Source organism: Ptychodera flava, chromosome 14, assembly GCF_041260155.1.
Source record: "Ptychodera flava strain L36383 chromosome 14, AS_Pfla_20210202, whole genome shotgun sequence".
NCBI lineage: Eukaryota > Metazoa > Hemichordata > Enteropneusta > Ptychoderidae > Ptychodera > Ptychodera flava.
In genome coordinates, this window is record NC_091941.1 from 24,180,942 (window position 1) to 24,194,263 (window position 13,322).

At 38.4% G+C, this 13,322-nt stretch overlaps 1 protein-coding gene across 1 annotated transcript; it reads left to right on the plus strand.

Moving 5' to 3' along the window:
• Positions 1-1,164: 1,164 nt before the first annotated feature.
• LOC139149856 (sulfotransferase 1E1-like) lies at positions 1,165-12,895 on the plus strand. The gene is made up of 6 exons (XM_070721855.1): positions 1,165-1,589; positions 6,680-6,939; positions 9,667-9,823; positions 10,356-10,450; positions 11,482-11,671; positions 12,369-12,895. The coding sequence occupies exons 1-6, from the start codon at positions 1,478-1,480 to the stop codon at positions 12,479-12,481; spliced, it is 927 nt and encodes a 308-aa protein (XP_070577956.1). The 5' UTR covers positions 1,165-1,477; the 3' UTR covers positions 12,482-12,895.
• The last annotated feature ends 427 nt before the right edge of the window (positions 12,896-13,322 follow it).

A 13,322-nucleotide genomic window follows, 5' to 3' on the forward strand; every position in this document is an offset into this window, starting at 1 on the left:
ACAAAACTGCCATTCTGTATCCAGAGATTGTTTAATCAGTTTGATTTGAAATAGCAATATAAAACACTGTGAAAATCATGGCTGAGTTTTGCTGTCTTTTATCTATGGTTGTCGATCAGTATCAATGTATTGCGGTCTGTATAGAGAGACTCGGTGATGCCAGTTCATAAAGATCATGAGAATATTTTTCTGTTTTTCTTTACTAAAGTTACAATTCCTTTGCATGTGTAATCCGATTTTGAAAGTGATAGAAAGTATAAAAAACGTCAAAGGCGTGGTGTACAAGGCCAAAGTATCAACGAGGACAACGGAGAGAGGGTTTAGGAGAGAGGGTTTATATCGGCCTCACTGATAACACCTTCAAGACGCGCTACACTAATCACACGAAATCGTTCCGTAACGAGAGATACAAAAACGACACCGAGTTGTCAAAATTCGTATGGAACTTAAGAAATAAAGAAATAAGAACCAAGACTTTGACATTTCATGGTCAATCATTGATAAAGCATTGAGCTACTCTAACATGAACGAGCGATGTAATCTTTGTATATCCGAAAAGCTCCTCGTTATCAATGCTGACAAATCTACACTGTTAAACAAACGCTCTGAGTTGGTTTCAAAATGTCGCCACCAAAACAAATATTATCTATCGAATTGTAACACCACCTACAAATAGAATGGTTCGTTCCAATCATATATGTAAGAGTGTCGAGCTAGTAATCATTTCACTCTATCTGAGGATTGCAAGATGCATGAAACTTAAGTAATAGATTACATTACTTTAAAATGTACTTGAAGTAATCTGTTTATTTATAACGCTCTGCTTTTGCTTTTGCATATATATATATATGCTTTGCATATATATATATATATATATATATATATATGTATATATATATATATATATATATATATATATATATATATATATATATATATATATATATATATATATATGTATGTATAAATATATATAATTACACAAATTACCTATATTAGGCCTACATAACACAAATAATTATATTGAACCCGTTTTTGAAAATTTCGAACTTGAAGCTGTCATTCCGGTTTGACTATACCGAACCACATCTTGCCTTTTTGGTTGCGCAAATATGGTGACCTTCCCCACAAGTATGCGCAAAATTACGCGACCCTTCAAAAAACCAAATACGAAAAACGGTAACCAACACATAACCCCGCTCCCCTTACGTAATTTCTGTCCAGTCTCTTGGCGAAGGGGAACCAGCAACCGTGTAGGAACTTGTCAAACTGGTAGGGTGAATTTCAGATTATCTGTCTGTGAATACAACACAGGTCAAAGTACCTGAACTCGGCGGTTGTTAAAGGCAGCAGTGACAATACGGGTCCAAAGGTACAATACGGGTCCAAAGGGCTTCCATTTATACCACCTCGCACCCATTTCTTCACCGCGCTGTTGTATCAAAGTTTGAATTACTATCAGCTCGACTGGTCCACGATGGTTGACGCAGAGACGATCGAAAACTCAGGAATCTCCATTGACGTAGACAAGATTAGGAACTTTGAGGTTCGGTCAGACGATATATTTGTTCTGACGTACCCTAAATCTGGTGAGTCCATGTAACAGTTACTATGAGTTGTGCAAATAAACCTGAAGCTTGCGAGCACGACCGCACGTCGGCTGGCATGCAAATATCGTTCGAAACAGCGCCTTGTTGGCGTACCTTTACCAAGTCGCTGTCATTTTGATTATGTCAAAGGAGTTTACATGTAAAATTGCACAGTTTAAATATGTCGCATCGATGGTAAAATGGTAACACATGGCTGTTGTTTGCTAAGCATAGCAGCGTGAATGATATTAATTCGCTGTTTGACAGAAGATGATGCATGATGAACGACTACGCCGCGCCGGTTCGGTACTTTAGGCTGCGTTCACAAAAAACGGTTAGGGGGGGGGGGGCTGGAGGAATTCAGGGGGATTCGAAAATTTTGGGGGTAGTGGAGGGGGGGGACTTGAAAATTTTGCTCTACCTGTAGGGGGGGACTTGAAAATTTTTGGGTCCCTTTTGAGTTTTACATTTTCCAATTCCAAGTTTTTGTAGGTAATTCAATGAAAAATGAATACCATTTTTTATGTCATCAAAATGTTGTAATGTTAGTAATGATTTAACAAAGAACCATTTTGTCACATTTCATGACTTTTATCTCAAAAAAATCTAAACGTGTGATTTGTCGTAAAAAGCAAACGAGCCTCGTAACAGGGCAGAAGCTGCAACTGTTAATGATTTCTGCAATATTTCTATGCAATATAACAACTACAGTTTCTTGCTATCTCCCTACAGCATGCTCAAACACACAATATTTAGTTTGTCGACAAAGCCTGTATATATAAAGAAAAGTATGTATTTGGTGATAATTTAATTGGAGTCCAGACTGACAGTCAGCTGTCAGTGATACAAATGCATGGCACACATACATAGGCTGTGACAGCAAGCTGAATACTGGACAATTCAACATGGTGTAGGGAGTAGAACAAGAACGCAGTTGTAAAACTGAACAAAAATATTGCCAAAATTATCAAAGTTAATACAGCTACTGCCTACGGGTAGTGTCACTATCAGATACTACCCTGCTACTGCAGTGTCACTGTCACTGCATACCTGAACAGTGACAGAGACAGCTCTGACTCTGATGTACATGGTAGTTGAAGAAGAGTTTTGGTCAAATGACACTCATGACAGTGAAACTCACTTGTACACAAGATCAGGCCAGAGAGCAACACATGGAAGAAAACACATAGAAATTTTTGAATTCTGGCATATGAGAATAATCAAATATTAAAGAAAAAAGATGGGGTCACCATGCTTGATTTTCTAAATTTTCACTCACTTATTATAAAATGATACAGAAGTAAAACTTTGAACAGTAAAGACTAAAAGAAAAAATATGTGACCAAATGGAATTATTTATTTTTTAACCAAATATTTAATTATTACACCCAAAATTTCAGAGATTAAAACATTTATTTGATGTAATATTTTAACCTTCCAGTATTGTCAATTTTGAGTAGCATCTAATCCATATATGTCTTGTAGTTTTGAAACAAATTTTCGGTAGGTCACTGTGCGATATGGCAATTAGCCAGAATTGACAATTTTCCTACTCTCTCATGATTGCATTTTGTGTGCTCTTCAACAGGAGCATTGACCTGGCAAGAGTTGGATTGACTCAAGTTGGCTTTTAGACCAATAAATCTAAAAAATCACTGATGCATTTAAACAACTTGCCTTTAGAATATGACTATACAAAGTGCTAATACAGGTAGTGTTGAACACCTGTGAGCAGAACGGCGCAATACATGTTTATTTTTTCTGCGCTCACATCCTCTATAAATATGCGAGCCTGTGATAGTTTGGGGGGGGGGACTTGAAAAATTTTGACCACATAGAGGGGGGGCATTTGAAAATTTTTAGGGTACTTAGGGGGGATCTGAAAAAAAAAAAGATTTCGATCGAGATTCCTCCAGCCCCCCCCCAATCGTTATTTTTGAACGCAGCCTTATACGCTATGGAAACAATTAAATGAAGTCATCACCGCACACATGGAAATCCTCCTTGTTTAGCTTCATTCCACGATTAAATGATATTGAACTTCATAGCTATTGGTCAACTTATTCAAATTTCATGTGACAACTGACAGACACTAATTACTTCGTAAAAGTTGAACATTCAACAGCGTTGAAATGAGTGGTATTTCTTGCAGCATGACATTTTAGTCTGACCTTTCAACTGACAGCTGGACACAGTTTGACCTTTTGAGGAGTGAACCATTTAAAATGAGGGGGCTAACATTTTTTCGGGAGGGGTGATTTGTTGTCAGCCAAATGTGACAGAAGAAAGGGTATATGTTTGCCTTCAGGGAGGTGGGAAAAATTGCTACAATTGACATCGACCTTGGATTGGATACAAAGCAAGACTGGATTAGGCTGCATCACAGACAAACATGGACAGATTCGCAACGGGTATTGTTTAAGGCGTGAAGCGGTTACGTAACCCATCCATGTTTGCTTTGCCTCAGGTTGCTCTCGCCTCTCTTTTCTGAAGAGTGCAGACCATGCATCCTTCGGTAATTTTCGGATTTTCGCCAATTATTAAGCGAAAGTATGTTCGGCAAAGTTTGTGTTGTTGTTGTCCTGTGGTGCTGAGCGGAATTGACATGCTGGCGAAAATGGGAGTGTTTTGAGCTTCAGGAAAGTGAGTTTTACCGTTTTAAAAATTCCTCTCATATTTTTATGAATATATAATGAGTGTGTTTGAACCAAATTTGAAAGTCTTTTATCGATACTGTCTGGTTTTACTCAATGGTTTAGGGTCAGTCATACCGTCTTTTACACGTGCGTCAAGGAAGGACATGTTTATGAAACTGCTGGCGTGTTATGTTTTGATTGGCGTGAAGCAGTGTTTCTGGCCTGTAAACTATGGTTGCTACGCGACTGGCAGTACGATGCCATCTCGTCGTATTTTTCACATAATCTCGTGCAATTATCAACCACAAACAAAGCCTCCAAAAAGTTTAACACCTTTGAAGCTCATTTTAATATGAAAAGCCAATAGTCTGCCGAGACGACCATGGAACAAAAGGCATGCCGCGTTTCCAGTCTGTCTATATTTGTCTGTGGCTGCATTCACAATACTGGTGGGGTGGTGGAGGAATTCGGGGGGGGGGGGGTCGAAATTCTGGGAGTAGTAAGGTTGGGAGTAGTAGAGGGGGACTTGAAGGTTCTGCTCTGCGTATAAGGGGGGACCTGGAAATATTTTGGTTCCCTTTTATTTTTTTACATTTTCCGATTCCGAGGTTTGGTAGGTAATTCAATGAAACATGGATAACATTTTTATGTCATCCAATGGTTCTGATTTTGGCAATAATTAAACAAATCTAGAACCGTTTTGTAGCAGTTCATGACTTTTATCTCGAAAAAATCTAAAAATGTATGAATCCCATAAATTATCGCAAAAAGACAAGTAGGCTTTGTAACGGGGCAAAAGCTGCAACTGTTGATAATAATATATCTATGCAATGTATAATATGCAGTTTCTTGCTTACTCCCTACAGCATGCTGAAACACATTATTCAGTTTGTTGACAAAGCTTGTACATATAAATATTGGTGATAATTGAGTTAGAGTCCAGACTGAAAGTCATATGTCCATGATACAAATGCACGCAACACATACAAGGGCTGTGTTGGCAAGCTGAATACCTGACAGTTCAACATGTTGTAGGGAGTAGAACAAGAGCGCAGTTGTATAAACTGAACAAAAACAAATAATCAAAATTAATACAGCTGCCCTGCTACTGCAATGTCACTGTCACTGTCACTGCATACCGGCTGTGACAGAGATAACTCTGACTGTGATGCAGTTGTAGTTGAAGAAGAGTTCGGGTCATTTGACGCTCAAGATGATAGTGAAACATACTTGTACACAAGATCAGGCCAGAGAGCAACACATGGAAGACTAGGAGACTTGACAGTTATCAGGGATTTTTGAATTCTGGCCTATTGGAATAATCAGATATTGAAAAAATGATGAGGTCAACATGCTTGATTTTCTACATTTTACAAATGTACGACAAAAAGGACGTTTTTGACGAAAACCACTCAAAATCAATATTTGAAACCTTTCAAGTCCATGCAGTATGAATGAAATTTTCACATTCTAATCGTACAATGACACAAATTAAAGTAAAACTTTAAATGTTAAAGACTCTACTTTAAATGGAAAAATGAGTGGCTGAATGGAATTATTTGCTTTTTACCAAATTTTCCATGATTACAGCCAAAATTTCAGAGATCAACATGTTTATTTGATGGAATATAAAATTAATAGGGCTTTAAACTTAAGCTTACGTACACGTGGAGACGCCGCGGCTGGTTACGATTCAATTGGGTGGTTGGCCCTGATTCATTTAGTACTTACATGTACTATTTAAATAATAACACATGAGAGCGAGGGCAAGATCACGATTTATTGCCTGCCCAAGGGATGGTGGTCATGATCGAAATATTGATGATGCCCGAGCCGTAGGCGAGGGCATCATCAATATTTCGATCATGACCACCAGCCCGAGGGCAGGCAAAAAATCGTGATCTTTCTCTCGCTCTCATGTGTTATTATTTTTATTACACCGAACAAACTTCTTCGAGTACAGTTCACCTTTCTGCATGAGTCCGGCCCTCAGCGTAAAATGTTGTCAGTGCCAAGTCTAGGGTTGCCGCTGAAAGTTTGCCGATCTCCTCGGTCGCGTATCCAAAATTTGTTGCTTGCATAGTCGCTGAACACAGAAATTGCATTCCTGTTGCCATTTTCGTTCGTTTGCTGTTTACTTGCATCAAAATATCGTCTAACTGTGCCGGTGACAGGTCTGCATGACGTTCGCAGCGATAGTAGCAAGTACAAGCGAACGACAATTTGTTACGCGCAGAAAGGATGCGCAGTAAGTAAAATGACGTCATCCATGTAATATCAAATGCAGAGGGCATCATCAAGTTCGCAGAGGGCATCATCACGTTCGCAGAGGCATCATCATGTTCTTTTACATGTCACGTGAGTCGTGTTTAACCAATGGCAGTGCACGCTGAATGAGTGAGGTGTAATAATTATTTTTTTTTCAATTTTCTTCGACCTTCACTTTGAGTGCAGGGACAACATGGATGAAAGAAGTTGTTCCCTTGGTGATGAATGGAGGAGATATTGACGCAATCAACAAAGTGCCACCAGATGTGAGGGCGCCCTACATAGAATTCGTAATTTCTCCGAACCACCCTAGCATGAGTGGGGTTACCACACACTTTGGCCTGCCTGAAGGGTTCGACCTCGACACCCAACCGTCTCCCAGGATAATCGTGTCACATTTGCGGCCAGAGTTCCTTCCTACGCAAATGGAAGAAAAGAAACCGAAGGTACAGAAGTTGTACAGAGGCTTATATTAGCTTATAGTCTACTTTATTTATGTATTTATACCTTATTTATTCATATTTAGGCTGCGTTCACAAATAACGATTAGTGGGGGGGGGGGGGCTGGAGGAATCTCGATTGAAATCTTATATTTTTTGAGCTCCCCCTAAGTACACTTAAAAATTTTCAAATGCCCCCTCTATATGGTCAAATTTTTTCAAGTCCCCCAACTATTACAGGCCCGCATATTTATAGAGGATGTGAGCGCAGAAAAAATAAACATGTATTGCGCCGTTCTGCTCACAGGTGTTCAACACTACCTGTATTAGCACTTTGTATAGTCATATTCTAAAGGCAAGTTGTTTAAATGCATCAGTGATTTTTTAGATTTATTGGTCTAAAAGCCAACTTGAGTCAATCCAACTCTGGCCAGGTCAATTGCTCCTGCCGAAGAGCACACAAAGTGATAATCATTGGAGAGTAGGAAAATTGTGAATTCTGGCTAATTGCCATATCGCACAGTGACCTACCGAAAATTTGTTTCAAAACTACAAGACATATATGGATTAGATGCTACTCAAAATTGACAATACTGGAAGGTTAAAATATTCCATCAAATAAATGTTTTAATCTCTGAAATTTTGGGTGTAATAATTAAATATTTGGTTAAAAAATAAATAATTCCATTTGGTCACATATTTTTTCTTTTAGTCTTTACTGTTCAAAGTTTTACTTCTGTATCATTTTATAACAAGAATGTGAAAATTTAGAAAATCAAGCATGGTGACCCCACCTTTTTTCTTTAATATTTGATTATTCTCATATGCCAGAATTCAAAAATTTCTGTGTGTTTTTCCGTGTGTTGCTCTCTGGCCTGATCTTGTGTACAAGTATGTTTCACTGTCATGAGCGTCATTTGACCCAAACTCTTCTTCAACTACCACGTAAATCAGAGTCAGAGCTATCTCTGTCACTGTTCAGGTATGTAGTGACAGTGACACTGCAGTAGCAGAGCATTAATGATAGTGACACTACCCATAGGCAGTATAGCAGTCTTAACTTTGATAATTTTGGCAGTATATTTGTTCAGTTTTACAACTGCGTTCTTGCTCTATTCCCTACAGCAAGTTGAATTGTCTAGTATTCAGCTTGCTATCACAGCCTATGAACGTGCACCATGCATTTGTATCACTGACAACTGACTGTCAGTGTGGACTCCAATTAAATTATCACCAAATACATATTTATATTTATATATACAGGCTTTGTCGACAAACTAAATATTGTGTGTTTGAGCATGCTGTAGGGAGATAGCAAGAACCTGTAGTTGTTATATTGCATTGCAGAAATCATGAACAGTTGCAGCTTCTGCCCTGTTACTAGGCTCAAGTTTGTTTTTTACGACAAATCACACGTTTAGATTTTTTCGAGATAAAAGTCATGAAATGTGACAAAATGGTTTTAGATTTAACTTACAACATTTTGATGACATAAAAATGGTATTTATTGTTCATAGAATTACCTACAAAAACTTGGAATTGGAAAATGTAAAACACTAAAGGGAACCAAAAATTGTCAAGTCGCCCCCTTCAAGGAGGGCAAAATTTTCAAGTCCCCCCTCTACTACCCTCAAAATTTTCGAATCCTCCGAATTCCTCTAGCCCCCCCTAACCATTTTTTGTGAACGCAGCCTTATACTGGTCATCTCCCTCAATCAACCAGATATAAACTGTAAATGCTCACGTGTTTCATTATATATTGCAGTTATGTGTAAATTTGAACCTTTGCCACATGTTTGCAACTTCATTGAAAGTATTATGATCAACATAATGAACAATATTCACCACAGATTAACTCTGTAGGTCATTAAGTATTCAAATACGTAATTAGCTGCAATAGAAATAATTAATTTCTTTGACTGCTGTCACTGTATCACCTTTTTATATAGCAAGTGTAATTGCCTCTTGTCAAGTCCTTCAAACTGTATATTCCAAACTTTGTAAGTTCATTAGATATGCAAACTATAAATTAGCTGACTTGAAAACTTAAGTGCGAAATGACTTCCAATATTGGTATAACCTGGTATAATCATCAATGTACATACCATGTTATGCCAACTTTATATATCCCTAATTAGGAAAGCTCATTAAATACACAAATTAGGAATTTGCTGAAGCAAAAATGCTTAATGCCTTTCGATAATGTTAGCCTACATAATAGTATCTTTAATGTACATAGCAAGTTTCATCAATTTTAGTCATGTAAAATCAAATATATATCCCTAATTTCAAAAATTCATTAAATATGCAAATTAGTAGCTGCATGAAGTAAAAATGCTTAATGACTTTCAATAATGTCGTATTATAGTATTTTTAATGTACGAAATGTACAAAATGTTAAAAATGTACAAAAGGATACCAGAGATATAAATGTCTGTGAGTTATGTATGAGACGTGTACACATGCTCTAAGCAAAATGAAGGAAAAAGGATTCCCGTATTTTCTCAAACAGGCCAAGGTTAGTGCAATATAATAAAAATTTCTGGAGGTTTTACGGCTGCTCTTCAGTATATCAGTCGTTTTACCACAGTCCTTACAACACAAGAGGGACTGTGTTTTACGTACAGTGTATGACTCCAGAATGCCCCAACGAATTGAGCACACGTTTTACAGTTCGGAAAACGAAAAGAAGTATTCTTAACATTTGCATGAAATTATTGATCCTAATTGCAGGTGATATACGTGGCAAGGAATCCGAAAGATGTAGCTGTTTCCACCTTCCACTTCGCACAGAAGGAACTACCGGCGATCAATAAGAAAGCGTACGATGGTTTTAGTGACTTCCTCCCGGACTTCATGAACACCAGCAATGGAGCCCAAACCGTCATATGTAAGTCACGATAGTCTCATATTAATTGCCTCATTGCCTTTTTAACGTTATGGCCTAGGGCGGTTACCATCACTAAACCGCGATCAGGCGATAGCGAAATCTTACTTGACGAGCTTTTTTGTACGTTCTCTTTTCTTCCAAAGCTATGGTTTAAGAACAGTAATGTATTGGCTATGGGCTAAACAACTCATTATCGATCGATCGATAACCATTGTCCTTGTAGTCATCATCATCATCGTCATCATCATCGTCATCATCACCATAATTATCAAAGGAATATGTGTTGTCAGTTTTAATACATATTCACCATAATCACAACAGTCAAACAGTCTGACGTCGCCCGTAATATTCGACACCCAAAATATCGCTATACTTCTTGTCTTAACACCATTGGTGTTCACTTGTCGCAATTATAACACAGTATTAATTACACTGGTTTACTATATTGGTCAAGTACATAAATTGCGCCGATTCTACACGACAATTACAATATGACAGCCGCTATAAAATTCATGTTGTCGATCATATGTAGATGACGGTTCGACGTGGCCAAAGCACGTTCTGACATGGTGGAACAAGCGACATGAACCGAATGTGTTTTTCGTTACCTTTGAAGAAATGAAAAGGGTTTGTATACGTATTATTGTTGTTCTATGCCTCAATTTACAAGCGTGTCAAATGTAATGCTAATGGAGAAGCACCTCCTACCCTCATACATAATTGTTTTACGCATCGCAAACCGCTGGCCGTATTTGGATAAACTCGTGTTAATGCGTCCCGAATCTTCATTTGTGTGTTGTACAAAGTTTACTCTTGAATAGCGCACATAGTTCACAAGTTGTCGCTTGTACCGTAGACTCTAAACAGAAGGTCTATGCTTGTACTTACATGGCGGATTAAATTGTTCAATAGAGAGCGGAACTGTATACATTAATGTTGGATATTTCGACTGCTCTGGATATTTGAGTACATCAAAAGCAGTTCCTTGGTAATATCGAGGGAGGCGATGTTGTGAATGTGTACCAAGTTAGAAACAAAACTGGCGTATCTTTTTTCTGTTTGGGGCGTTTTAGTTTTGCTGAGTCATTCAACGTAAAGTTCGATTAAAATTAATTTTAATGCAATCATGATGTTTAACAGAAACATATAATTTAACCTTCTGCAGATGTTCCGAGAGTAACCAATTCCCAATTTCGTATCAGCCAGTGATTTACAATTTCAAAGAACATTGAATTCACTGCATCGTGGCACAAGCAGACTTATTCCGTGTCTTTGCCGGGCAATTAAGATTTAACACTCTTGATTGCACTGTGATAGTGTTCTTATACCCTGGCCTTCAATTTCAGAGCAAACCAACGAAAACTGAGTTTTTATTGTACCTCTTGGGGCAAATGACAGACCTTATGTAAGACATCGAAAGTACACGATGCAAGTTTCTGATTTGCTTGATCAAATCTTCCAGCATTTGTGTGTGTCTGATTTTTCCGAGCATTTTTCTTCAACTCAAGGCGGTAGAAAATGCCTGATAGACGGTATATTGAAGCGAGATCTCGCTTCTGATGTCTACGGTTGAAGCCACTGTTAAGTCAATAAACACGTGTCGATCACTCCTTGAGCAGAAAACTCAAAATGGTGTTTTTCTTTGCAATGTTCACCAGGACTTGGCAGGCAGTGTTTCGAAACTTGCGAAATTCCTCGAAAAGGAACTTGATGACGATGTAGTGAAGAAAATCGCCGACCATTGCAGTTTTGAAAGTATGAAGAAAAATCCCGCCGCCAGAAAGAATGACTATTGCGTCAATGTCTTGAAAGTGGATCCAGCAGAGGCCTCACCGTTTGTACGGAAAGGTAAATACGTAATCATTTTCAGACCTCTGTCCCTAGCAGTGGGGTCCAAAATTCTGTCCTGAAATTTGCAGTTGTACATGTGTCGTCGTGACTTACAGTTTTACGTAGCCGACAAGCAATGGTGACAATATTGCATTTTTTGTGTTGGTATATGGTCTGTATAGCAGTGAGCAGACCATCTAAATGTGTGGAAAATATTCCATTCCCATCTAACCTTCTTCCGATATATCGCATAGAAATACATCCTACCCATTGATTTTAGGCAGTATTTTGGTTTTGAGCAATATTTTAGTGTTTATAGACATGCAGCTTGGAACCCAGCCACATTTTCAGACTCCAGGAACATACTGACGCAGTTTCAGACACCTCAAACTTAATGACACTACGACTAGATCCTTGACTAAAGAAATGGGCCAGGGGAACTGGTTAAGACCGACGCGCAACCATTTGCTTCCCGCATAGATTTCTAAAACATTCATTCTGCAAATGACCTTCAAATATATGTGAGTACCTGACCAAGCTATGAAGATACACAAATGATAGTACAATGACCTGTTCTTGCATTTCTATGTACAAGTCAATGGAACTGGCCGTCACTGTACAACCACTAGATACAGTACAGGCACCTCGATACCAATAAACTGACAACACACTTAATTCTTCAAGCATTTCATCACTGGCATTTCTCTCTCATCAGGGAAGGTTGGCGGGTGGAAAGCGGTCTTCAGTGTAGCAGACAACGAGAAATTCGACCAGGGGTACACAGAATGGCTCAAAGGAAGCGACTTCCATGCGGAGTTTGAAATTTAGCTAAACGAGTCAAGCTATCATCGTCAATGCTTATTTTTCCATCAAACTCTAGTTCTACCGTGCTGTGTTGCTTGCTGCTGCAGTGATTGCAGAAAACGTAATTACATGACGGTCATTTTAGCATGCTCTATCAAAGAGAGTTTGCATTTTCAGCCAAAGGCTTTTGCCGCTACAAGAGAGTGTTTTGGTTCACCGTGCTTTTGATTGCACGTGCGTACTTATCCATTCCTCACCTTGACAGTGTTTTGTTTTTCATTGAACTTTTAAACCAGCTTAACGATTTCATTTCTCATCATGAAATGCCTCTGAAACCTGTACGAGAAAAATGACAGATAATGTTATTTGATAATATAATTGATACGCTGTTTTCCAAGAAGAAGCCACCAAATAAAAAGACGACATAAAATAACAGGACTTTTATCTGCATGAAATAGCGACAAAATATCTCCTTAGGTTTGTACAATGAAGGATTTACTGATTCACTGTAGCTTTTAGAGAGCCATTTCGGCCATGGGTCATTAACATAAACGTAAGTCGTCAAGGTTTTCTCTGTGATATCATGTATTTGGTTTTCAGTAGATGTAGTTTGTTTGTTATCAACCTGGTATACTATTGAGGATACTTGTAACAGGTTCAAGGTAAACATCATCGTCGTCGTCATCATATCATCATCATAGTCGTCGTTGTCGCTGTCGGCGGCGGCGGCGACTTCTTCGTCACGGCGTCATCATCGTTATCATCAACATATCAAATGAGCCGTTGTTTCAAAGACAAAGCCCTGCATACGCATTATGAAATGGCAGTATGCAGTGCAGACGAATTTGACTATCGTTGTTGCACA